The following is a 27,416-nucleotide window of genomic DNA, read 5'->3' on the forward strand; positions in this document are numbered from 1 at the left end:
GGTTTGTTGGTATAAGGACTCAAGGGGTCTCGAGGCTGTTTCACCAGCCAGCCCCCCAGCATGTAATGCAACAAGACATGTGTGAAAGGATCATAACATGCTTTAATATCTTGGCTGCATTCAGAGAAGGAAAGTTTCTAATGTGTCTGAAGTTTACCAAGTTATACTGTATGGTTTTCACCGTTTTCTTTATATACTTCTTAAAGTTGCCTCTGGAACAGTGAGGTATTAATTTTAACACAGCTTCCGTGATCAGTGTTGCAGCTTTAGTGTTGTATTTCAGCTGTAAATTCAATACAGTCTATGTGCTGCATTGATTTTTATCCTTGAGTCCAACAATGTTATAGGAGTGCAATGCTAAATCAACGGAGTACTCTTTATAAAGAGATACTTTGCCGATGTTCCACCAGCGCCAGATGATGCAAAATGCAACATTTCTTAGCATCTGGTGACTTTTGGTTGAGGTACAAGGAGCTCGAGCAGGTGTCCCTTAATGCACAACATTTTAGCCTTAAATTAAAAATTGTGAATTTGTAAAAACACTCTTCGTACTGTCCAGTACTTTAAAAATGAGAGCAAGTATTAAGTTTGTGTGGTATGGCTCTTGGAGGTTTCTAAAGTCCTTCACTGTGAATGTTGAAGAGAACAGTCTCTGGCTTTGTCCCAGCATCCTTTTTAACTATCAGTACATCAACCCTCATGACCCCTAAGATCTCCTCGGCTCACACCCTCCCCCACCCTGTCTTCCTGTCAGTACGGATGGGAGATTTTAAAAGAAAACATTAGACTCATGGATTATTACCTTTTTTTCAAGCCTTTCCCCTCCTGGCACAGCACAGGATGTTCTTTAACTTCAGTATTGTTACCGTGCTGGCGAGGCACCCAGCATTATCTGGTACTGGTCCACGGTCATTTTGAAAGGGTTGGTGGGAGTGATGTTGGCAGCATGTATGTGCTTTACACAAGAGGGACCGCACCTGTGCAGTGAGTCAGCCTGGAGCACAGGAACCACACAGTGCTGGTGCCAGACATGGAGGCATCTCATTACTAAGTATGCCGCCGTATACTGTGGGCACCACTGTTTATATCTCCCAGAGGTGCACTGATACCTCTCTGTGACATGTTCCTTTTTTTACATACAAGTGTTAAAACACATTTGTACGGTGTTTACTCTCTACTGCAGTCTGGTATTGGAAAAAGAGACCAGAGCTTTTGCAGACAGCTTTATAATCAATTAAACTCTGTGCTGTGCAGAATCTGTGGCCTACCAAAGTCAAATTGCTGGCTTGGGAAAAATACAGGCTTTATTCACAGTGAAGAAACCAAAGGCACATTGTGTTTGTTCTGCACTTTGAAACCTTAAAGCTCTGAACTGCCTTGTTGTTGAAAGGTGCATACAAATAAGTTTGCCTTGCCTTATTTAAAGTGCGTTACATAAATCATAAAGGCATTGAGACAAGGCATAAAAGAAACATAAGGCATTAGAAAAGATGCATAAATAGGATTTAAAAGGATTAAAGCAAAGTAAAACCCAAAGATTAAAATAAGATACAGTAGAATACAACAGATTAAACGGTAAAATCAACCTCACTTTGCAGTGCAAGACATGAAACAAAGTTGAAGTTAATAAAATGCAGCGGCAAACAGAACGTTTTAAGCCCTGACTTTAAAGAACTGAGTCGGGGCAAATTCTCTGAGTTTGTTCCAGATACGTCATGCATACAAACTGAATGCTACTTCCCCATATTAAGTTTCCCCAGACACTGGGGACTGTAAGCAGACTTGTCCCAGACGACCCAAGAGCCATGGACGGCTCAATGAGCAGCAGATTAGAAATGTATTTTGTCCCATTTAGCGAGCAGACATTCAATTCTTGACACGCAGGAAGCCACAGTGTAAAGATCTGAGGACTGCAGCTGCGTGATCCATTCTCCTGGTCTTAGTGAAGACATTCCATGTCCGATAGAAGAAGAAGAAGAAGAAGAGGCGTATAGGGGGTAGTAGAAGTGGGCAAGGACTGTGTCTGTGCCGGGCGTCTTCTGTCTAATGTCTGCACTGAGGCAAGACAGATTTACTTTGTGCTGATTTGAATGGAGATTTGAGATGTGACAGTGCAGCTTAGTGGCATCCATTTACATCACATCCACGTCCTTAATCTCTTGATCTTATATTATTAGAGATGTCAGAGGGAAAGTGTGTGTGTCTGTGTCTTTATGGTCAGCAAGGTTCATGTGACAGAATGTGCCTGGCTGGGATGCAGGCAGACGACGTGGCAGTGACCAGGGGCTGAATTCAGTGCTTCCATTTTATCAGCGAATCCCAAAATTGGTGAGGCAGGGGAGAGGAGAGAGTGACAGGAGGAGGATTTAGGAGACTGATCCATAAGCTGGTTGTCAACATGCTGACATTGAGGCTTTGATGTTTTGTTTTTGTGGCGCTGAGGCCGCTGTGAGTCAGGATGCGTCATCTGAGGCCTGGCGGGTGTCGAAGACTGAACCAAAAAATGGTTCATCGGTACTTTCGGCTGCCCTGAAATGATGCCTGTGTTATATGTAATTGATCCCTTTCAGACCAGAGGTTTTGTTGAGCCATGTGTTGAGTCCTGAGAGTCTGCTGAACCTGTTGATTCAACTGTTGCCTGTTGGCACTGGAGAAATTTGGTATTTTTCAACCTGGATCCTATTTTTCCATGTTACTGTGTCTAAGTGACTAATGGGAACACCAGTTTTTGACACTATTCCAGTATCCAGCAAGAGCCCTGCAGCAGGCAGCGGCGAAACAGGCTGCAATGTAACCACTCTGGGCAATATGCACACTAAATTTGAGTCCACTAAAAGTGCTTGTTTTTGCCACTGACGGGCTCATATTATTATTTTACATGTTGTACAACATTATAGAAAGGATCCCTACAGAGATGGACCTTTTTGTTAAAGAGTAAAACCTCTGTTATTTAACCAGAAATGGCTTTGAAGTTGATGTCGCCAAACCCACCAGACTCCATTTAGATAAACGGTAATTTTAGCATTTATAGAGGCAGCATATTTTCACATCTAAGTTGTTGAATTAAGGGTTTATTTCAACCAAACCAGGGTTGGTGATTGTTTTTTTTTTTCCCTGTGGACTTAGACTGAGATGTGTTTTAACATGATGTAACATGAAAGTTACTCTATTTTTAAATGGAGTCTGGTGGGTTTAGCGATTTTGAAGACTGTTCTTGGTGAAACAAAAAAACAACCTTACTCTCAGTCTCTGTCGGGATCCTTTCCATAATATTGTCAGACGCTTACAATAATAATCTGAGCCTGTCAGTGGCAAAAAACAAGCACTTTTAGTGGACACACATGATGGTGCACAAATGCCCCAAGTGGTAACATTGCAGCCTGTCAGCAGTCTTGCTTAATACTGGACAAATTTCAAACATTGCTGCTCCCATTAGTCACTTAGACACAAAAACAAGGGGGAAACAGGGTCCAGGTTTAAAAAAACAACATACCAAACTTAACCTTTAAACAGTTCAATGAAATTCAGCTTTAGTACATCTGAGAAAATTTGTCTGTCAGATTTCATAGTTCATTAGACACCATATCCGAATGTATCAGTAGACATCTCAACCTTGGTCTCATGGAGATTTTTTAATGGATCAAGCCTTTTTTCCTGCTTGTAACGTCAGGGTAGTCAATATAGACAGCCAAAGGCATGTGGACATAAACACAGACCATAGTCAGAGTGTTGTGGAGGTCAGAATACTAGTGCAAATATCCTTGTTTTGAGTACGAGCGATTGTTGTTTCTGATAGCAGAGAAGCACAGTGCAGTCCAGGGCACAGTAGTCTACTACGTTAATGTTTGGATCATTTTAACGTTGTGGATAGCAGATAGCAGAAAGCAGTTCAAAGTTGACAATCGTAACCTTCACTTGTCATAAGTTATCCTCCAGTTGTTACAGGAAACCTCCTCAAAAGTCTTGTTGTTTGAGGGTTACTCATATTGCAACAGGACTTTTCTGTCAATATTTTATCTCGTATATGTGTGTGACATACTGACAATACTGTTTGTTTTATAGCGGCATCATACACGGACAGCTCTGACGATGAGACATCTCCTCGGGACAAACAGCAGAAGAACTCAAAAGGCAATGGAGACTTCTGCATCAAAAACATCAAACAGGCCGACTTTGGACGCAGAGAGATCGAGATCGCAGAGCAAGGTAAACCAAAAAAATGTCAACACTACCTTAAAAAAGGGTGAACTTAAAGGGATAGTTCGAATCTTTATAAGTGGGGTTGTGTGAGATACAGATTTTTTTGGTGGCTAAAATACGTTTTGCTACCAAATCCTGTCCACAGCAGTACATTGCTTAGCTTCCTTATCAGCACTCATGCGTCTTCTCCAAACTGGGGATGTGCTGACAGACATTTACCGTAGGTAATACACTGACTATGGATAAGTACCTCATACAACCCCACTTTAAAAAATCCAAACTATCCCTTTAAGGGTTGGTGGCTGCACATCAGTAGCAAAGGTTACATTTTAACCGTGATAGCAGTAATACAAACACGGCATACTACATTCAGAGAGTGTTTTTATGTGTGTGTGGCGCTGCTTCCTCCGCACTGATGGGTGGCCATATGTCCCCTGCCACTGCAAGTGAGAACACCATTTAAGAACCAGCACATAAACACACATTACTCCCATCATCTGCTAATTACTCTACAGAACATACAGAGAGACTCAGCTGAACCCTGCAGGCTACACACACACGCAGCATCAGTCACTCCTTCAGCTGGATGAGTCGATGGATTAGCGATGAAGTATTAGCAGGATTAAATGATGGGAATTCCTTAATCATCCATCTGATTATCCACTCATGTGTCCGTTTGTGCGTCTCTTTCAGAGATGCCAGCCCTGATGGCTCTGAGGAAGCGAGCCCAGGGGGAGAAACCCCTCGCTGGTGCCAAGGTGGTGGGCTGCACCCACATCACTGCCCAGACTGCTGTGAGTAGGAATGCAAATCACACTCACTCACAGCCCAAACATAATCTTGCAGCGGCTACAGCGATAAGTTAAACTTTGACCCTCTGCTCCTTAGGTGCTGATGGAGACTCTGTCAGCTTTGGGGGCTCAGTGCAGATGGGCGGCCTGCAACATCTACTCCACCCAGAATGAAGTGGCAGCTGCCCTGGCAGAGGGAGGTGAGACCGGGAGATCCTGCCGCTTTTCTTCTCCCCTGTCTTTCACTTCTTAAAATATTCAGATGCTCTCTTCCCGTCTGCCATGTGTAAAACGCTTCCCGTCTCTTTCTAGGTTTCAGTGTGTTTGCATGGAAGGGTGAGTCAGAGGACGACTTCTGGTGGTGCATCGATCGCTGCGTCAACGTGGAAGGCTGGCAGCCCAACATGGTAGTGCACCTACGTTCTATTTAAAGCTCGCTCAAGCGTCTTTTCATTTTTATATCCAGCCTACAGTCCCTGTTGATGCTGCTGCTATTTTCACCAGACAGCCAGATCTTTTTAAATACAGTCAATCTATTTTTACACTGGGCAGAAGTTCAGGGGAGGATATAGCAAAATAAAACGTGCATTTATTTTTTCCAACCAGAACATGCAGACATGCAGGACTGAACTGCAGAAAGAAGTTATTAGAATCTTTTTATGTACTTCCTACTTCTGAATCTCTTGACTGAACTGACCCTGCAAATAATCTTCAACTTTGAGAGTCAGTGTCAGATATTAACAAGGTTCTTTCTTTATTTTTTTGCTGTCTTCCTCACCTTTACTTATGTATCTTTCCTCTCTTTCTCTCTTCCACTCTGTTCTTCTTCTTCTTCTCTCGCCTGTCAGATCTTGGATGACGGTGGAGACCTGACTCACTGGATCTATAAAAAATACCCCAACATGTTCAAAAAGATCAAGGGCATCGTAGAGGAGAGTGTAACCGGTGTGCACAGGTGGGACTCTCAACATGCACACATCCTGTCTTGCCTTCGTCGTTGTCTCAAGCAGTGTTTTGGTAGAATTTTACATTTCCTCACATAAAAACAAGTTCTCTGTGTTTTAAATGAGAGAATGTGAAAGTAAATCTTTACAGACACAGACATACACTTACATACACACAGTTTCTGGTGTGGTGACATCGCCATCTAGTGGTGAAAAGTATACCACCACTAACAGTGTACTGAAGCTTATTAAGGCATTGTTGTGTACATTAGAGTAGAAATTTCTGTAGCATGTTTGTTTGTCACTTAATGATGAATAATACTTAAATGAATACATGATTAATAGTGGTGTAACCAGTGGTTTAGTGGTAGTTGATGAGGTAGGTGTACCACTAGGTAGATGGGTAGTTACTGAGGAGGCAGTGGGTATACTCTGCTATATATTCCAGTGGCTTTATGGCTGATGGCTGAAAAATGTAAAGGTGCCGGAGACAGGTCCTTGATTTTTAAAACTTTTAATTATTTTATTTTATATTATTTTACTTACCAAAGTAAGATCTTTTTGATTTTGAACAATGATGGAGCTATACCTCAGTGACCCATCTTCTGGGGCAGTGGCTCCCAACCACAGGGTCCAGATTTCTCCACAGTCATCAGTTCAAGGTCCACACAGTTTAATACATTCAGCGTACTACTTGCCGTTTGGTCATGTTGTCAAGCTAGTTTACTGTCTCTGTCAAGTAACTGTCCGTTAATCACTCAATCTACAGCAGGAAACGGCACTTCAGATTGAAGCACTATGCTGGAAATTCACTATATATCAAAATTAAGTGTGTGTTTTTTACAAACTTGACGCACTTTTGGACCACAACCCACCGCAAAGTGTCTTCTTAGCAGCATATAAAACAAAAGCAGCTCCTTGTAAAATATATTGAGTATTGTGCTCATAAACAAATACAGCCAAAATAATAATAAAAAAAAACATAACACCAGAATTTGGGCTTTTTTTGTGTGTGTTGTGGACAAAGCAGGAATTACAGTCTATCTGAAATGGGCTCATGAAGGAATACTAATGGGGCTCGAATACATTAAGCCTGTTTGTAAAGACAACGTTTGCCACAACAGAATAGGGTCTCATATCCACTGCGATAAATGTATCACACGCAGCAGTGATTTCTTTTTTGCCATGTCTGAATCAGTTGGGAATGGCTGCCTAAATGCCGCGGAGATAACATCTCATACATATACATAATGTGTTGGTCCTCATTTTTCTCTAGTTCCACATGTCAACACACTGGAGTGATGTTGATTCAAGGTAAAATGAGTTGACTTGTTTGAAGTGTTTCCACTAATGTAACCTGCAATGGTGTAGCAGAGGTGACATACCATTGTTTTATGATTCACCACTCTGACAGTGAAAACAGTGTCCCCAAACACCAGACCCTTAGGTTGTCAGAGAATTTTTGGTCCCGTAATGGTGTTGCAACCATCTTACAACGAGCTAGCTCACCATAGTTGCCTCCCAGTGTGTCTCAAGGCAGTAGAATGTATTGGTTTGGTGGTGGTAAGGGCAGACAGTATGTTGCCTGCTCCGTCGTGTGGGCTGCCCAGTTGAGAACATTATGTTAAACACAGTTTAAGCTTTATATTTTATTTTCCAAATGTAATAGGATAGTTCAGTGTATTGTTCGGTTTGTACCAAACCGAAAGCCTCGTAACGAACAGTTCAGTACAAATACGTGTATCGTTACACCTCTAATGATAAGACTTAAGTCTGTCTTAAAATGTAATGACTGGTCGTTGAACCTTCACTTAACATGAAAAATGATCTATTATAGGATAACTTGAAATTTTACGCATGTTTCTAATGTGTGTGCTTGTGTGTGTGTCTATGTGTGTAGGTTGTATCAGCTGTCCAAAGCAGGAAAACTATGTGTTCCAGCCATGAACGTCAACGACTCAGTGACCAAGCAGAAGTTCGACAACCTCTACTGCTGCAGAGAGTCCATCTTAGATGGGTATGAAACAGTCTGCTGTTTAACCATGATGAAGGTTTACAAAACAGAATATGTTTGTTGTTTGAGCGTTTAGCGTTGCAGGGCAATTACACCCACCTCCTCTCCGCTCCAAACAGTTTGAATAAATATTTGGCTGCTGGTGAAATAATTGTGTTTCTGTGCTCAGGCTGAAGAGGACCACTGATGTCATGTTTGGAGGCAAACAGGTGGTGGTGTGTGGATACGGAGAGGTAAGGCTGACATTTTCCTACAGGTTCATACACAATGCTTGTTCACTGAGAGACCTGTTTGTTATGTCTCTTCCCTAAAATACAAGTCAGGTGGAATAACATTTAAGCTTTAATAAATCCACTACTGAGACAAATAAGATAATCATTTCCCCTTTTAAGCCATCACATCTTGTAGGGACAGTGTGCAAATGTCAGAGAATTCAGCATATAAAATGCTGTCGTGAAGCAACTTTATTAATAACAAAAAGGTCACTGGAAAGCTTTGTGCACATAGAAAATCTGCATGACTGTAGCAGAGACTAGCTGCTGTGGAGAACTTCGGTTAGAAATTACCAGAATTTATCATATTTTGACCAGCTTTTCAGTATTAAAGACTGCCAAGGCTCATGGTTTGCTACCCATACATGCATAACTAAGCAAGCAATTAAAACCTTAAACCACTTGTTGATTTGTGATTGCAAATATTCTCTATAGAGAATATTGCTAATCACGTTCCTTAATAAAAATACTTATTCTGAAAAATTGACTTAGTATCTCCAAATGCCTACTGTTGCTGCTTCCTCTGCAAGCTGATTTGCAACCTGCCTCCACCCCAGCTCCTCCTTTTCATGCTGTGTCTGACTTATCAATGTCATTTCTGTTTGTCAGTGATTCTGCACTGTTCTGTTCCTGAGGGGTCTTTGCTGCTGCTCTCCCTGCCTTAGGCTTTCCGTGTAGGTGCATGGAAGGGCAGGGAGGTTTGCTCTCTCCGCCTCAGGCTTTCCACGTAGGCACACAGAAGGGCGTAGAGCTGTGCTCTCTCTGCTTTAGGCTTTCCACGCAGGCACATGGAAGGGCGGAGAGATATGCTCTCTCCACCTTAGGCTTTCCACATAGGCACACAGAAGGTCAGAGCGGTGTGCTCTCTCTGCCTTAGGCTTTCCACGCAGGTGCATGGAAGGGCAGAGAGGTTTACTCTCTCTGTCTTAAGGCTTTTCACGTAGGCACACAGAAGGGCGGAGAGGTGTGGGCGGAGAGGTGTGCTCTCTCTGCTTTAGGCTTTCCACGCAGGCGCATAGAAGGGCGGAGAGATATGCTGTCTCCGCCTTAGGCTTTCCATGTATCCACATGGAAGAGCAGAGAGGTTTGCTCTCTCTGTCTTAAGGCTTTTCACGTAGGCGCATGGATAGAGGCTTTCTGCATTGGCCCGAGGAGAGGCAGAGAGGCCCCAGAACAGAGCCATACCGCCAAATATAATACTGCAAATGGAAAAAAAGTTTTCTTTGACTCAAGTGTTCCTTGCTGAAATAATGACAGACCTTCTCAAGAAAATTAGTTGTCTCAAAAAATAAATTATCTAAAAGATAAAAAGAGAGAAATATTCTCAAAATAATGACATAGTATTTCAAAATAATGATAACGTTTCATCAAATAATGACCTTTTCCAAAATAGTGACTTAATATCTTATAAAATGAAGAAAAATTGTTTTGAGAAAATTTCTCATTTTGTTGGAATACTGTGTCATTTTTTGAGGTACTAAGTCATTATTTTGACCAAGTTTCTTGTTATATTGATTTACGGTATCTTTTTGTCTCCACATTGGCAGAAATGGACTTCCATAGGTAATTAATGCAATTTGGGGAAAAAAGTGTGTTTAAAGGGAAGATTAAAAACAAGTGATATAATAAACATATCATTAGTAAGCCAATTGCATCGGACTCCACCAGCCTTAGTCAGCGGTAAAGCCTGACCACCACCTGCTGCTGTGATTGAGAGTACTTTAAAACTAGTCAAACAAGCAGGGAAGTCACAATGGCTAAAAATAATTAGTAAATGGTTACAAACCTGCCGTTGTTCTGTATGATATCATCCCGTGTCTGTCATTCTCAGGTGGGGAAAGGCTGCTGTGCTGCTCTCAAAGCAATGGGCTCCATCGTCTACGTCACAGAGATCGACCCAATCTGTGCCTTGCAGGCCTGGTAAGACTCCGCTTGTTGAGCTTCTCATGGCTAACTGCAGGGGTTTGACGTCGCAGTGGTCTCATGTCATCATTGTCTTAATCACAGCATGGACGGCTTCAGGCTGGTGAAACTGAACGAAGTCATCAGACAAGTGGACATCGTCATCACCTGCACAGGTTGGTTCAGCCACTGTCGGTGAAGTTGAAAATGCATAAGAAACATACAGCTCTGTCAGTGTTCCTGCAGGATGACTGGACAGATTTTCAGTCATTGTCATCAGAGTCTAACAGTCACTAATCAAGCTCTGAGCTCAGCAGCCGGGGAGTCGTCCTGAACACTTAATTGGAGCAGAGAATTACTTGTCTCTCTGCTTCATTACCTAATACTGCTGGCAGGCCTGAAGCAGAGGGCTCTCTTAATTGTGACTGCAGTTAAACAGAAAAGATAATAAGAGGATAATAAAGTAGAAGGAGGCGCATGGCATTTCTGTAAGACTTTCCCAATTAAGTTACAAAGTGGTGTAGAATAAATAAAGCAGGACTAGCATTAGCTTTAATAAGGTCATGTAGTGGTAGCTCCACTAAGGTCGACTCATTAGAGCCCTCGCAGCAGAATTCAGAAAGCTGTGTGGATTCCTAGTGAATTAATAATGCTGCCGTAGTGAAATACGGGCAAAATTAGTCTTCAGTTGATTTGAAATATAATAAAATCTGCTGAGAAATCATACATGAAATTATTCACACCCTTTGAAGCTAAATACAAGTCATCCTTTGGCATTTTCCCGGTTTATAAAAATGTAACTAGTGTTCCACGTGTCTGCACTACCCAGACAGGTGGAGCACTCCAACTTAATCACACCTTTAGACATAATTAACTAGCCTAAATGGTGACATGAGAGGTAATTAAAGCCTCATTTTACAGAAATGGATATAGACTCAGTTCCCAGATTTCCCATATTTGAATTTAGAGCTAAATCCAGTCCCTTTTCAACATGTCATTCAATTAAACTTCAAGAACACTCTTTTTTTGTCTCTATCTTTTTGTCTGTTTTACATTTTTGTTTTCTCTCTGTTTTAATCTCTCGCTTTTTGTTCATTTGTCCTCATCTCTCTCCCTGATATTAATCTTTCTCCGTTCATCAGGCAATAAGAACGTGGTGGTGAGAGAGTACCTGGACCGCATGAAGAATGGCTGCATCGTCTGCAACATGGGGCACTCCAACACTGAGATCGATGTGGTCAGTTACCAGTTTGTATTAACGTGTGAAATTTTCATCTGAAGATGCATCAGGAAAAAAAAAGGAGCTGCATGAAATCACATTATGCATTGCTAGAAGGTCCCTAGTTACTATTTACCTGAGAAAAATTTAAGTGACTCATATCAGTCTTATGTGATTGAAAAGGAGGAGACACTAAGACACATTTTCCAGTACAGGAAAAAACCCACTGGACTCAATGAGTAATGTGCAACTTGTTAGAGAATATACACCGTCAGTCTATCTTCAAACCCTCTACAAAACTTTAACGGCACCTTCAACACCAAACGAGACGGAACCATGCCTTTCCAGTTGCAGGACCTGCTGTTATAGTCATTGTCAGCATTGTAAAGTTACCATTTGCTCTAGCGGCTTTGTAGCTAGCTAGCCAAACATTAACGCAACTCATACATTGGCTACATCGTTTTATTGAAACTAATATGTTTTTGTTAACTGCTGTCGATGTTTAGCTGTCTCCTCCTCTCCTTTCTTGCTGTCACAGTAGTATTTTCATATTTCTTCATCACTTCATCCGCAGTTAGTTTCGCTGCAAGATGACTCGCATTAATTTTGTGCATTACTTCTTGCTACATCTTCTGATTGCTGTTTGGCTGGCTTAAATTCACTTTGGATTATGTCCTTGCGTTTTATATATTCTTCTCAGTCTAGTTTGACTTTCTTTTTGTTTTGTATTCTCTTCGTTGTCCATTTTGGAGAAGCTAGCTAACACAGACAATAATGCTGCCCAGTAACGTAGAAACTGTACTATGCAGGATTATCCAAAAAACAATTTACAGACTCATACTAGAGGAATCCCTCTCAATCATCACTTATAACTCACTAGAAGTGTGTGGCCGTGTATTCATCAGCCGAGACCCTGCCCTCTGCCTGTATTTCTTTTTATTTTCTTCTTATTTTGCTGTGGTCAGGATGTTCATGGGTACAGCGAATAGCTGAAATCAAGACTTTACAAAAAGGCAGCTGCGGACACAGAGGCAAGTAAACGCAAATAAAGCAAGTTGAAACGCCAAGGGGACAAAGCTCGTTCTAAAACTAGAGTGAGTCTGTGGTTGACTTTTTACTTTCACTTTTGCTGGCAATGTTTACTAATGGTAACCAACAATATCGGCATAGTGTACCCCTAAAGAATGAGATGATGTGAGTGAAGCGTAACCATGGTAACCCAAGTGCACGTGCTGTATTATGACACTAACTACCGTGAAAGCCTTAGTCTTGACACTTTGGCATGGAGACAACATAAGAGCCTTTCGTAACGGTCCTAAATGAAGCGCTCAGCTCAGGGAAATATTTTGCATAAGGGGATAAACTTAAAGGTAGTTTATGCAACTGGGAGGGCACTGACCTTGGGCAGTGACTGTTCAAGGTTGTCACGGTGACTGAGGTTTTAGCTTGAGTTAGTGGGGTTGCTGTAAAATGCTGTAGTGATCAGAATCAGGCTTCTAGACTCCCTCTGTGATCAGTTTGGTCGATGAATCAGTTTAAACCATTACCTTATTTCACAACTATCTTTACCACTTTGACCTTTAACGGTCCCTTAATAAAGGTCATTGCTTTGTGACGTTGTTAGAACAGCTCAGTTCTGAAGTAAACTAACAAAGAGGTTCAAGCTTTTTACTCACATGCTCATCAGTGTCTTATTTTGTAATGCAATAAAAAACACCGACATTAATATCATCCCATAATATAAAGCACAAAGATAAGGGGTCATGGTGAGACAATAAACAGTGAGACAGAAGCTTGAGGGGAAAAATGTAAGAGGAATTGAATGTTTTTATTAAAGAGACAGCAATCAAGGAAGCAGTTCAGACACTAGAGGAAGTTGTGACTCACTTCTTAAAGTACCTCAGTGCTGGAAAAGACCAAACACACAATGAGTCAACTTCTGGCCCGTGATGGCTGATGGATGACAGCTCAGCTCAACAGAAACAAGAAGTCGGGAGGGGGGGGGACAACAACTACGACTAGAACCAAAAACAAATAATTGCTCATGATGTTGTGCTCATCCTGTAGGCCAGCCTGCGGACTCCTGAACTGACCTGGGAGAGAGTGCGCTCTCAGGTGGACCACGTCATCTGGCCTGATGGCAAGAGGATAGTGCTGCTGGCTGAGGTACACACACACTGGCTCACGCTGCATCACACACACACACTACTACTCAGTAGAGGAACTTTAAAATTCAGAGTTTATGTTTATGTGTGCGTGTGTGTGTTACAAGCTGTGACAGAATGAGAGCAGTCTGTCAGGGCCAGACAGACAGACTGCCAGCCCGTCAGTGCCTTTGTCTCTGCTGCTGTTTGATCTCCAGCAAGTTTTAACCACATCAGGACACCAGCTCCTCACCTCTCCCGCCTCCATCTGATCCAAAATATTGTTGTGTTACAAAAAAGACATTTCTTAAAAGAAGTAACACTTAATATCATCTTTTAGTATCTCTGAAATAAAGAGAATTTTAGATAGGTGGTTTTCTTTACTTTGTCATTTCTTTTTGTTTCATAATTGTTTTACAGTCTAATACTAATGTAGAACTGTACACATTTATTTATACAAATTCATGATCTGTGATTGGGTCTATTGATAAACCAGAGAGAGACGGGCCATGCAATCAGGTTTTGTCAGCCAAGACACCGACTACATTTACATGCACAAAATATTCTGGTTTTGCCCTTACTTTGATAAAGACAATATTCCTACATATTTGTTCTTCCTGTTTACATGCAGCCATGCATACTCCAATTAAGGTGCCACAACATGTCGTTTATGATGTCAAATATGGAAAACAGCTGCTTGTGTGGCAGCTGTGGCTCAAGAGGTAGAGCAGTTCACTCGACTCCACTAATGAAAGAATCGGCGGGCTAAACTCCGGCTCCTTCAGTCAGCATGTTAAAGTGTTCTTTGGCAAGATACTGAACCCCAAATTGCTCCCAACAAAAAACTGGGAGTGTGTATGATTGTTTAAACTGAGTAGCACGAGGGACCTTGTGTGGTGGCCTTGGCAGCCAGTGTATGTATGTGTGTTTGAATGGGGGAATGTGACATGTAGCATAAAAGCACTTCAAGTGGTCGGTTGACTAGAAAGGTGCTATGCAACTATGCAGAGTTTCCGACGTGTGGCAGCCTTTTTCGACCGTGCGAACACAGCGTCCCTCTTTCATTCCTTCAGTCATCAGTTTTTCGTCGGCCTTAAAATATTGGCCCATACCCAAAAACCTGTTAATATTCAAGTTATTCATGATGTTAAAAAGTAGGGCTGTTTCTTCCTCAGACCAGAAATGTGGGCTTTTCTTTGGGCATGCACCTCTACCACAGACCAAACTGTTGATTAGTTTGTGTGTGTGAAACGTATCCATGACAACAGGTCCAAACAATGCTCCAAAAACAAATCGGCATATCCAGTATGTCAGTAGGTGCGGAATAAGGCCTAATTCTGTTGGGGGTCACAGGTGGGCTGGAGCCTATCCCAGCTGACACTGGGCGAGAGGCAGGGTTCACCCTGGACAGGTCACCAGACTATCACAGGGCTGACACATAGAGACAGACAACCATTCACACTCACATTCACACGGACAATTTAGAGTTACCAATTAACCTGCATGTCTTTGGACTGTGGGAGGAAGCTGGAGTACCCAGAGAAAACCCACACTGACACGGACATAACATGCCAACTCCGTACAGAAGGGCTCCCCCACCCTGGGGTCCGAACCCTCCACCTCAGGCTTGAACCTGGAACCCTCTTGCTGAGGGGCGACAATGCTAACCACTGCACCACCGTGCTGCCCTTTCGCCATTCCACCATTCTGAGTCTCTTTGTACAGTAGTGAGAGGTCAACGCAGCACGGTGACACAATAAAGAAACGTCTTCCATAATTAACACATATGGTTTTAATAGAGTATGGGAGCGGGGGACTCATTAAAGGTCTGAGTTTCGATGAGTCATGTGATTTTTAGTGCTCACTGGACACTCATCAACCTTATTAATGGTTTCAATTCTGCTTTCACCTTGCCGTAACAACACAACCTGTCTCTGTTCCCTCTTCCTCCTAACTACAGAGTGTTTCACTTTTACATACTAACTACCTAATTTACTGCAACACTTGGGATCCAAATTTGCTCACTGCAATGCAGCATCTCAGGCAGCAGCGACAGTTTAGTATGTTGGGCAAAACATCATCTCTCTTAATATGAATTTCACAGCAGCGAGTGTCAGAGCGAAGACGAGAGAAAACAAACAGTTGCAGATGAGACTTCATAAACCGACGGGGCTTGTAAATGTTTGTGTGGGACTTGTTATCCCTGAAATAGATTTCTACATCATGTCACCCAGAGTGCATGCTCTGACACTTTGTTCTCTCAGCTGCAAATTTAAGACCCTGTGTGCTTTGCCTTTGTGTACTCTGACCTTGTGTTGCTTTGTCTTCCTCTGCAGGGTCGTCTGCTGAACCTCAGCTGTTCCACTGTGCCCACTTTCGTCCTCTCCATCACCGCCACCACCCAAGTAAAAACAGCAGATGCATTTCTGTCCAATTTACAATGTTGCACATGATTAGTTTTGTATTTTACATTTTGTGCTCTGCTCTCACTTCATTTCTTTTCATCACTAACAAAGATGTTCACACAAGCAGTTGTTTGTGCATGAGTGTGAGTTAACACTTGTGTGTCTGTGCCCAGGCGCTGGCTCTGATAGAGCTGTACAATGCCCCAGAGGGACGCTACAAACAGGATGTTTACCTGCTACCCAAGAAGATGGGTAAGATTTCTGTCAGTTTGGATTTTAAGAAAATAAAACTGCCGAATGCATGAATACAAAAACACAAATATGAGTAGAAATGCCAGTTTTATAACACAAACACAGCAAGATATCAGGCCAGGGAGACACAAAATAAGCTTGTTTGGTGCTTAAGTAGCCACCAAGCAGGAAGTGATAACAGAGTTTATTTTTGCCCCGACAGAGAGCCTGCAGGCATATTGCATTTATCTCAATAGACAACACAATCCGTCTCATCTGTTCAGTCCAGAGTCGTCTCCCTGGATAGCTTATCATTCACAGTAGAATGAGCCCTGTATGTGTGTGTATGTGTGCGTGCGTGCGTGCACGCGCGCGCACAGCCCACAGCATGTCAGCAGCGTTGCCCGTCACATTTCCTGGCGTTCTCTCGGTGGGTTAGAGCGGAGCAGATACATGTAAAGAGAAACAGGGAGCCAAATGTAGGTCACTCTGTCAGTGAGTGCTACCACAGCACGCACTGACAGAAAGATGATGGAGAGGAAGGAGGGAGGGATGAAAGAAAGGGCTGAGATGAGGAGAGAGGGAAGTAGGGACACAAAGAAGAATGAGGAGTGGAAAGCAGATGAGGAGAAAGAGGAAGAGTGAAGAAAAGAAATGGAGGGACGGTTAATCTGGGAGCCTCCCTCTTCCTTTTCCCATTTGAATGATTAATCAAGCACAGGCGCCTGATGAATGCTAACGTGTCCCTCCTCTCTTCTGCCAGATGAGTATGTGGCCAGCCTACATCTCCCTACGTTTGACGCACATCTCACAGAGCTGAGTGACGAGCAGGCCAAGTATCTGGGCTTGAACAAGAATGGGCCCTTCAAGCCAAACTACTATAGGTATGGAAACACTTAAACATGACATTCTTGTTTCGACAGGCCTGTAGGTGGTTCAAGACGTAATCTTTTGAAAGGAAGAAACTGTGAAGTTCTTAACTCATTATGATTAGAAACCTTCTTAAAATAATGACTTAGTTTCTCAAAATAGGGAATTATTTTCGCAAAATCATAACTAACTTACCCCAAAAATAATGACTTACTTGTCTTGAAATGACTTTTGAATCTTAAAATAATGACTTATCTTGAAATGACTAACCTAGCCCATAATAATGACTTACCTATCTCAAAATGAATTACCTATCTCAAAAAAAATAATAATAATAAAAAAAAAACCTTACCTCAAAATAATGGCTTATCTTGAAAGTACTTAACCTATCAAAATGACTTACTTATCTCAAAATGACATACTTATCTAGAAATGACTTACCTATCTCAAAATTACATCTAAATTATCTCAAAATAATGTCTTATCTAGAAATTACTTACCTATCTCAAAATAACAACTCACTTATCTAAAAAAAAAAAAAATAATAATAATTTACGGTACTTCAAAATAATGACTTATCTTGAAAGTACTTACCTATCAAAATGTCTTATCTTAAAAATCTCGAAAGTACTTACCTATCAAAATGACTTACTTATCTCGAAATGACTTACTTATCAAAATGACTTATCTTAAAATAATGACTTACTTATCTCAAACTGACATAGTTATCTAGACACGACTTGCCTATCTCAAAATTATATCTAAATTATCTCAAAATAATGACTTGCTTATCTTGAAATAATGACTTACTGACTTAAAATTATTTTCCTCAAAATAATGACTTATCTCTAAAATACTTACCTTTCAAAATGACGTACTTATCTCGAACTGACTTACCTATCTCTAAATAACATCTACCTTATTTCAAAATGACTAACTTAACTCGAAATGACTTACCAATCAAAATAATGACACACTCATCTTAAAATATTGACTTATCTCAAAACAGACTTCATATCTCAAAAAAAAAGACTCTTTTATCTCAAAATGAGGACTTACATATCTCATAATGACTTTTTTATGGCAAAATAATGACTAATTGCAAAATTATGAGACACTGTCAAACTAATGACTTACTCTTTATTTTGGTGAGATAAGTAAGCTGTTATTTTGAGATACTAAGTCATTATTTTAAGATACTTAGTATCTCAAATTGATTCAGTACTTATAACTAACTTATCTCAAAATAAGAACTTTAGTATGTCATAATTATTATTTAATATCTCAAAAATGTCATTATTTGCAGTAAGTCATTATTTTGAGATACAAAGTCATTATTTTAAGAAAGTCTTCATTGTAATGACTCACTTTTTTCATCACTTTTGCAGATATGGGCTTCCATAGAGTCCTATAGGTATAGGGTTAGGATTTGTTTTTAGGTTGCAGCAGCACCTTTAGTATTTACAGCAACTGTCATCCTAACGTGTGCTTTCTCTTTTTCTCCATCAGGTATTAAACCAGTGTCGGGGTTGGACTGCAGATAATACTCCATGAATGGCACAGACTCAAAGAGGGAGAGGAGGAGGGTGAGGGTGAGGAGAAGAGAAGGAAGGACGGACGGACAGAACAGTCAACACACCTGCTTTATATTCGGGGGGGGGTAGGGGAGGAGCTCTAATTGAGCCTGAGGGGAAAGGGGAAGGGGGTGGAGGGGCGTGGCTCCTTCTGCGCTTATGGCAGCCATTTTATTTATTCATGCTCTACAACAATAATTGTAACATTAATTCTAACTCTGTGGAGCTGCTCCTGCCATTCGCTAGCTCCCTGACATCTTCTCCTGGAAGATATTTTACTTCCCTTCCACTCGTCATTTCACCACCATTATCTCTTTCTCTTTAGACGCTCATTTGTGTGTGTAAATCCTCCATCCTCCCTTCCCATTGCCAGATCTTTTATTGTTTAACTATTAAAGATGAAATTATTGATGCTAAAAAGATATATACTATATAAAAAAACTTGATTAAAAAAATCTGTGTGAATGAAGATTACCGTTGAAGATTTAGTGACGGACACTTTTTCCTGTCCTTTTTTTTTCCGCCGTTGTCTTTTCTTTTCTACCTGTGATTATGTTTTTCTCTTGTGTAATATTGTGAGGGCGGGGTTAGACGTAGTGGGCGGGGATTAGGCGGGATCTCAGGGTCCAATCATATCATGTCTTTTATTTGATCGTTTCATTGAGATTCACCGTTGTGTCTGTTTTTAAACTCTTTTTTTTTTTTTACGCGTTCTGTCCCTTCAGATCAGCCTGTAGTTTGTCATCACTTTTCTCGTAGTACGACTGGACAGTGATCGGGTCTTCCCACCTGTCACTCAAAGCCACAGTGAAACCATCTCATTGGCTGCTGCATTCTCGGCTTCCAGCTGCTCACATGGCGCCAGTGTTGAAGTAATGAAAAGTATTTCAAGCTTGTGAGAGCTAACCTTTTCATTTTGTCTCTTTTTCCTTTGCCAAGAATGACTATACTGTATTAGAAGCATGGCACGTTATCAGATCATCAAAAGGGGTATACTGTATATTTAGATATTTATATTGAAATTAAGATTTTCTATCTTTTTCTCTCCTGCCCCATCTAATATCATTACTTTCCGGGGGGGAAAAATCAACATATGTCATAAAGATAAGCAATTAAATGTTCTAATGATAAGTGTAATAAATGTACTTTAACCCTCACTTTGAATACTGTGACAGAACATATTTACAGAGATACCAAATGAGCAGCAAGTCGCTGCCTGGCCGGTACTTAAACAGATATCTTCAATCAGGTCCTCATTGAAAAGTATGGTGCTGTTAAGATTTACTGTACTTACCATACACACCACAGCTCTTTGGTACTCACAGATACTGTATAGTCAGGGGGTTCATCTTAAAAAATAAAATCTGGGCTCTGAATTCCACTGATTTATTTTTTTTCTATCCAAGAAGCACATTTATACGGAGCCCTCAAAGGCCCAAACAATGATATTTCTTTATCTCTTTCTGGACTTTAGGGGCTCCGTACATCTACCGTCTGTAAAGGGATTTTTCACCTTTTTAAATCCAAACTTAGCGTGCTATCTCTGATATATTTTAGCTTCTTCTTCCCCACCTGACAGACTTTAGATTCCACCAGTACAATGAGCTGCGCAGTCACCATCCCCGGCAGCTCGTCCCCAGCTGACCTGACGCTGGAAATTACAAAGTCCTGACAGTCATTTCGCCTGACAGCCAAGTGCACCCTGCTGCTATACTGGCTCTGCACCTGAACCAATCAGATTCTCTGCTAACCTGCCGGGAGACGCTGCCAGCTCTGCTCTCACAAAGAGGGATCAAATGCTCTGACACACACACATACAGAAGCTCATTATCCAGGCCTGAAAATTAACTGTGCTGTATGTGGAAAATAAATAACATCATTAGCTGATTTTTGAACAAGAGGAAATAGCACAAAACGCTCTGTTTGCCAGTTAATACCTACAAATATGCACAATCCATGCAATTTTGCTGTGTGACTTTATGAGTAACATCATTACGTAACATTAAAAACCAACCAAAGTGTTCAGAGGAATGTTTCAACATTTCGGTAAATATCTGTATTTGCTTTTATGTTGGTAGAAAAAAGATAAAGAATCAAAAACAAAATCCAACATCCAGCACCTCTAAAGCCAGGTTTTTGTACACCTGAAACAAAATGGACAACATTAGTTAGTGAGCTTTAAAGGTGCAGGTAGGTAGATTTTGTTACCTTTAGACAGAGCCAGGCTAGCTGTTTCCCCCCTGCTTCCAGTCTTTATAAGTCCCTCCAGGATTTTGTGCGCTGTTTTAGTGATTGTTGCAGCCAGAGATGCCTCACTTCACGCCAGGTTTCCGAAAAAAAAAAAAAATGAAGCATGTTTTGATGTTTATAGGCGTTTTTTGCAATGAAATTTCAGGGGCAAGTTAAAATTTGCAAAAATAGTTTGATGCTGTCTCAGATTCTGAGCAAATTATTATGAACATTCAGTGTTTCCCATTGCAATAGAATCTGTTTGTAAAGGTAGGAGGAGTTGGGGGGGCAGTAAGAGCTGATTGCTGATCAGCTCTTACTGCTGTTCGATGCATGGCTGAAGGACTGTACCTGTAAAGGTCTTTCCCTCTGCTGTCTCTGCCTGCTTAACACAAGCTATTACTTGTCACATTCTGCTGCTTGCAGCAATGGTTAACATCCGACACCAAGCTGTTAATCGCACACCAAAACTGCTCAACTCTGTCGTTAAACCTGTTCATGACCGTTGGGCAACTTTAGCTGTGTAATGCTAACAGTTAACCCTGTCACTGCAGCAGCAGCCTCATGATTAACAGAGAGAGCGATAGAGGGGCTGAGTGAATCAATATATTACGCACTTCTCCAATGAAAAGAGATTTCACTAGTTTTACACTGATCGATCACAACATCGCAAAATCCTGGAGGGACCACTATATGCCAAGCTAAGCTAATTGGCGCCTGTTTAGCGTACATACACGAGAGGGAGATTGACCTTTTCGTGTATGTCTCGACAAGAAAGTGAATGATGTTATTTCCCAAAATGTCAAAATATTCCTTTTAAATTGGCGAAAGCAAATGAAAGTCTAAATAAATTGAAACTTTAAAGGTGCGTAGGAACCTCTCAGACAAACCTAGCATTCACCGATGTAGGCTACCACCATGTAACGACAAGATCCTACACTGTGTCACAGCCCACACAAACCTCAGTGTCACTTTGTTCCCTGCAGATGTTTGTGCATTTCTGTCTCCTTGTGCTGTTGAGAATCCCCTCTTAAAGCAGTGTGACCTGTCGTCAGTGTAGCCCTGTTGTCTCGAGTCTTACTTTTCCCCTTTTGTGAGTGTGAGTGTGTGTTTAAGTGTGCGACCGCTTGAGAGGAAGCTGACTTTAGATGATGACGTGCGTAAGTCTAAACGTCTTTCTGTGTCTGTACACATCCTTTTTTTGTTGGCCATGGTTGCTTCGTGAACAGCTGCCTCAGGATCCTAGCCTGTGCGTCAGGGGGACAAACCATTTTTTGTTTTGTTTGTCAGCCGTAAGCTGACCAACAGACGGGTGGGCGGGGGAAGACACCAGCATCATATATGTATATACATACTATATACAGATATGAAAACCTTTAAAATTATAGGAAGGTAAAAGAAGAATCCACTCCTGTATTTATTGTTGTAAATCCTCATACAGTGCAAACTGGCAAAATTCTCAAACATGTTTTAAGTTGTCTAATAAAGAAAAAAACACCCTATGTTTAAAATATTGCAAGTGATAATGGTAGATGATGAGCAATAATTTAAAACATTCTGTAATCTTAATGAATAAAGATGTAAAAATTGTAACCACCGTGTGCGCACCTCTTTGATTCGACTCCTTTCTAACACATAATCACCCTCTTATGTAGGTGTTTGATGTGTGTTGTTTCTCGGTGGTTGTGTTTATGTGTGTTGGGGAAAGGGGAGCCAGTGTGTGCAGCTGCTGAGGTCTGTCAGAGCCACAGTGAACTCATCTGAGCCAGCAGCAAACAGACAGGGACATCTCTGGCATCAACAGCTGGCTGCGAGCCTTTATTTATTCCTGACACAAACCAACACCACAGGGTTAGATGGGTAGTCTGACGCATATAGAATAAGACATCATTATGTCATTTATAACAGTCCAAACTGTGATTCAGATATTTATAGATGTCAGCATGTATTCCCTTTCAGCTTTGTCATGTTTCTTACCTTTTTAAAACTCAAATGACACAAGGAACAGCTTGACAGAAACTACTTTTGAGGTACGAATAAAAGATTCATAGCAAGAATGCTGGATTTTAAGGATATATAAAACACAAGTCCAATGTCCATGTCATGTCAAGCACAAATGTGCCTGTGAAAGTAATCGTATGATGTCCAGTGTAGATGTGGAGGAGCTATCTTGAGTCTAGTCATACTCACTGACTGTAGACTGGCTATAAACCTGAGAACGCCCCTGGAATGAGTCCTAAAACCCAGAAATAGGTTTGGTTAGACGCCTGAAATAAGGTCCGTGGTCAACACAAGGTTAAGAGACTTTCACATTTTGTTCTAAGACATAAAACGTGTCAGTAAATACCCAACTCGTGAACTTTGAAGCTTCTATGGGTCGTAAAAGAGGTGATTGCTACCAAGAGGCTAAATGAGACTACCGAACACAGCCTGTTTGGTCGGTCTTTTCAAGGTGGTGACAATAGTGCATGCAACCGTGGTGTAGTTCGTTTGTAGCCTGACGTTACCTTCTTAACTCTGGCGATTGCATTTAGGCTTCAGTAATCATGAAAGTGGTGTTCATTTGTGAGAATGATCAAAGTTTCATCAATGTTCGCCACAGAGCTTATTTTCGGCAATAATCTAAAATCAAATGGAAAAATCCCATCGCCTATTTGATGAGGGAACCAGTGCGATGCTAACTTTAGTGCTGGCCAACAGAAAAACGTCATCCCTGAGGCACTCTGTCGGGTGGTTATTTCGGGTGACAGTCTGCCGCCATTACGCTATCTGCATGTTACTGTTAAAAATCCTCTTTCAACAAGCTCCAAGCTAACAACCTAGACGTTGAAAATGACAATTTCTGATGAACATTTGGATCATGCAACAAGGCAGCCTGCTCTGTTCTTTAGGTGAATTGTTGTGAACGTCTACAAAGAATAAAACAACTTGTGAACGCACCTTGGAAAAGCCCGAACTTTGTGTCACTGGACTCTTGTGCCCGATGTTGATCTGTTGTCTGACACGATCAGTATGAGTTGTTCTGCCCCGTTTTAACTCTGGCAGCGACGTGCCAGTGACGTTGATCCGATCTGTTCCACTTCGCAGAGCATCTGTCATGTTCTAATAATGTTCTGGAAGAGCCACATACAGCTAGCAGATCTTCAGGCTCAGTGAGCCCCTCCAGAGCTAAAGTATGGTCAGGCCTCCCTTGTAGGCCTCCGATTATCATGCAACGTATGTCTATTGCTGTTTTTTGTGGCGTTTTCTTTTGTGGATAGTTAGCGCTTCCCACATGCAATTGTTCCACCAAAACACTCATCACCTGACTCTATTTTGCAAGGGCACCATTGCTGTGTCACTGGGCTTAGCGCTGGCCAAGATGATTGTGATTGGTTTAAAAAAGTAAAAACAAGCCAGGGTGTTTTCCCCTGTATGTGTGCTTCCAGACCTTTCTCTAGCGCTCACACGGAGCTGTGGAGATCGGAGAGACTATCTCAAATCTGAGAAAATAACCATGATGGTGTCACCAGGGTTATTTTAGCTTGCGCTTGGAGACTACAGATTTAGAATGGAAAACCTGTGCCAGAAACTGAAGGGCATGGAGTTGAAAAGCTGTGGCCATTATGGGAATTGTAGGATCCAGTGTCTTTGGATCTTGACCCATAGTGGGACTAAACCTCAGTATATCTTGGCCCCTCCTGCTTTCATTTCGATCACCCCAATTGGAAATGAACCACTAAATTGCTGAAATACTCCTTTAAATTAAAAATAAGTGCATTAATTTGCCATCTTTTTCATGTGATAGTAGTTTAAAAATAGTGTTGTTTGTGCAAAATCCCTTAAGCTGTATTGTTAATGGTGGCTTTGTACGGTACCTCAAAATGAACATCATCCCCAAACAAACTGCAATAATAACATTTTCAGCAATCTAACTAATTCCTTTGAATATAGCTTTTCTCCTCTCTTGATGTCCTATTAATTTACATTTTTTAATTATTGTGCAGTCTCTATGGGTCTGTAGCTTTGTCAGGCTGGAGTCTACACTGATTCAACCAGCGGTTAATAATTATTTAATCATGAACTTGATTAACTTGATCATGAACTTGACCCCCCCCCCCCCCCCACACACACACACACACATCCACCCCGCTGCCCTGCCATGTGGTCACGTTCCACCAGAAGCCTGTGCCCACATTCAGCTGTACGATCCAATCATGTCATCTTAAGTGGTTTTTCACAGTTGGGGTTTGTGTGTGTTGGTAGGTTGGAGCATAGGGTGACCTACACACCAACCCCCACATCCACATATCAATAATTCACTTGCTTCTCTGTGGGGAGGGTGACAGGAGATGAAGTGGCTGCTGGAGGGTGCGGCACCTCCACCTCCATCAACATTTAACCCAGTGGAGTCACAAATTAAGAGGCAGACGCATGAACTGATCTGAAACCCCTGACAGCAGATTGTATTAATAGAGATTTTATCAGCAGGGAGGACATCTTCTTTATGTTCATTTAGTTTGACAGCTGGTGGGAAACATCATCCATCAGCCAAAGCTGGTAAAATTTGGTGGGTGATATATTTCTGCCAGTATCTGAAGCAGCTAATGTTACCCCAATGTCCTGCCCTGCGAAGTCAAAACACAGTAAGTAGGTTAAGACCACAATTTGACTTTTTGACATTTGTTTTAGCAAATTATAAGTAAAAAAAGGGCAGTTTTTTGGGGGGAAAAACAGCATGTAAAATTAGCAAGAACAACAAATCCAAACCACAGTGAATGCACTACGGCTAGTTAAGGTTAGCTAGTGACACAGCCTTAGCTAGACTGCTACTTAGCTAGGCAAAGCTAATTTACCTACATTTTCAATGTTTTTTCTTCAACGTAAAGGTAATTGAATTTAGACTACAATATAAGTAAAGGGACACCTAAATGTAATCTCAATGGAGGAAAAAAAGACAGTTAAGATAGTCTCACAAAGGCTAGCTTAGCAACATAGCAGTAGGCTAAGGTGCTAAGGCTAGCTTAGCAACATAGCCATAGGTTAAGTTGCTAAGGCTAGCATAGCAGCATAGCAGTAGGCTAACTGTCGTCTCAGCCTCTGCCCTGCTGGGGTTAAGCTACATTTTAATCACATTTTAAAATGTATTAATCTATAGATTAATTTCTTAAACTGGCTCATAAATTGAAATTAAAAAAAACATTGGTGAAGAATCAGAAACACATTAAGTATGTAGATAGTATGTTTTCTCTGCTTGTTTTTATGGAAGGTCTGTGACAATTATTGATCAAGCTAAAAAGGCATTAAATTACCAGCTTACAACCTACATCTCAAAAACACAACCAGCTGACAGACTAAAATAATTTCTGTCTTGTTTATATGTTATTAAGGGCTAAGCTTAGTGAGTTCTCAACCAACAGACTGTACTGGGGAGCAAGTTGTGGTGTTTTTCCAAACTTATTCTCAGTGCCGAGCCAGGACATCCCACAGTACTTAACAGAGAGCACTGATCTGTCTGATGTTGCCCTGACAGCTTTAACCTTGTAATACCCAAGATTTTTGTGCAATAAATTCCTGGATTCTTAAATTTTCTAGCTATAGCAAGTCAATGTATTTACATTGTTGTTAACTTTTATAAAAATAGCTTTTGTCATAGCCTATAAAACTGTCACTACATTCACACAGTAGTACATGACACAAAATCATGTTTCTCCTCCTCATAGTGCTACTAATGGCATTCGCAAGAAACCACAGCGACTGAAGGAAAACAACCACTCAGAGCTGAGGAGTCTCTACCGAAGCTATTGTGTCAATGACTGCTCGTTAACTGCCATCAAACTGAACTGTTCACCTGTAAGATAACAAAGTTTGCTCCGCCCAGTGAACGGTGCTTTGTTTCAGCTCGACTATTTCCAACATGGCAGCTGGGTCACAAACATTCTCATATTACAGCTAAACAGTACACTAAAATAAGTGTCTGAAAACATCTGAGGCGAGAAACAAGCAATGCAGTAATACAGTCAGTTTGTGCAATTCATGAGCAGTGATTGACATGTTTACAGCTGTGCTTAGAGACTCTTTAGCTTTGACTGGTTATTTTTGTTCATTCATTTTCCATAACCACTTATCCTGTTAGGGGTCGGGGGGCTGGAGCCTATCCCAGCTGACATTGGGCGAGAGGTGGGGTACACCCTGGACAGGTCGCCAGACTATCACAGTACTGACACATAGAGACAGACAACCATTCACGCTCACATTCACGCCTACGGACAATTAAGAGTCATCAATTAACCTGCATGTCTTTGGACTGTGGGAGGAAGCTGGAGTACTTGGAGAAAACCCACGCTGACATGGGGAGAACATGCAAACTCTGCACAGAAGGATTCCCCCACTCTGGGTACAAACCAGGAACCCTCTTGCTGTGAGGCGACAATGCTAACCACTGCACTACTGTGCCGCTGGTTGTTTTTGTGAGTTTTGGAATTAGAAACACTAAGGCAAAGTACCTGCCTCATGTGCTACTGTGTGGATATTGTGACAGATTCAGCAAATATGACAAAAAGCTATTTTTATTAATGTTACTAATAACAGATTTAACTCTCTGTAGCTGTCAGTGTTAGTGGCAAAGTCCACCATTAACAT

At 41.4% G+C, this 27,416-nt stretch overlaps 1 protein-coding gene across 3 annotated transcripts in view; it reads left to right on the plus strand.

Moving 5' to 3' along the window:
- Positions 1-19,947, plus strand: part of ahcyl2b (adenosylhomocysteinase like 2b) — a 66,563-nt gene extending 46,616 nt beyond the window's left edge. For all 3 annotated transcript variants that reach the window (XM_033614662.2, XM_033614663.2, XM_033614664.2), the window contains exons 3-17: positions 4,063-4,206; positions 4,894-4,994; positions 5,089-5,191; positions 5,304-5,398; positions 5,840-5,946; positions 7,836-7,952; positions 8,119-8,182; positions 10,053-10,141; positions 10,229-10,299; positions 11,266-11,360; positions 13,410-13,508; positions 15,823-15,891; positions 16,065-16,143; positions 16,886-17,006; positions 18,502-19,947. In XM_033614662.2, coding sequence (XP_033470553.2) covers positions 4,063-4,206; positions 4,894-4,994; positions 5,089-5,191; positions 5,304-5,398; positions 5,840-5,946; positions 7,836-7,952; positions 8,119-8,182; positions 10,053-10,141; positions 10,229-10,299; positions 11,266-11,360; positions 13,410-13,508; positions 15,823-15,891; positions 16,065-16,143; positions 16,886-17,006; positions 18,502-18,508 — 1,361 coding nt within the window. In that variant the 3' untranslated portion in view covers positions 18,509-19,947. The remainder of the gene's footprint in view (positions 1-4,062; positions 4,207-4,893; positions 4,995-5,088; positions 5,192-5,303; positions 5,399-5,839; positions 5,947-7,835; positions 7,953-8,118; positions 8,183-10,052; positions 10,142-10,228; positions 10,300-11,265; positions 11,361-13,409; positions 13,509-15,822; positions 15,892-16,064; positions 16,144-16,885; positions 17,007-18,501) is intronic.
- The last annotated feature ends 7,469 nt before the right edge of the window (positions 19,948-27,416 follow it).

This window comes from Epinephelus lanceolatus, chromosome 23, assembly GCF_041903045.1.
Source record: "Epinephelus lanceolatus isolate andai-2023 chromosome 23, ASM4190304v1, whole genome shotgun sequence".
NCBI lineage: Eukaryota > Metazoa > Chordata > Actinopteri > Perciformes > Serranidae > Epinephelus > Epinephelus lanceolatus.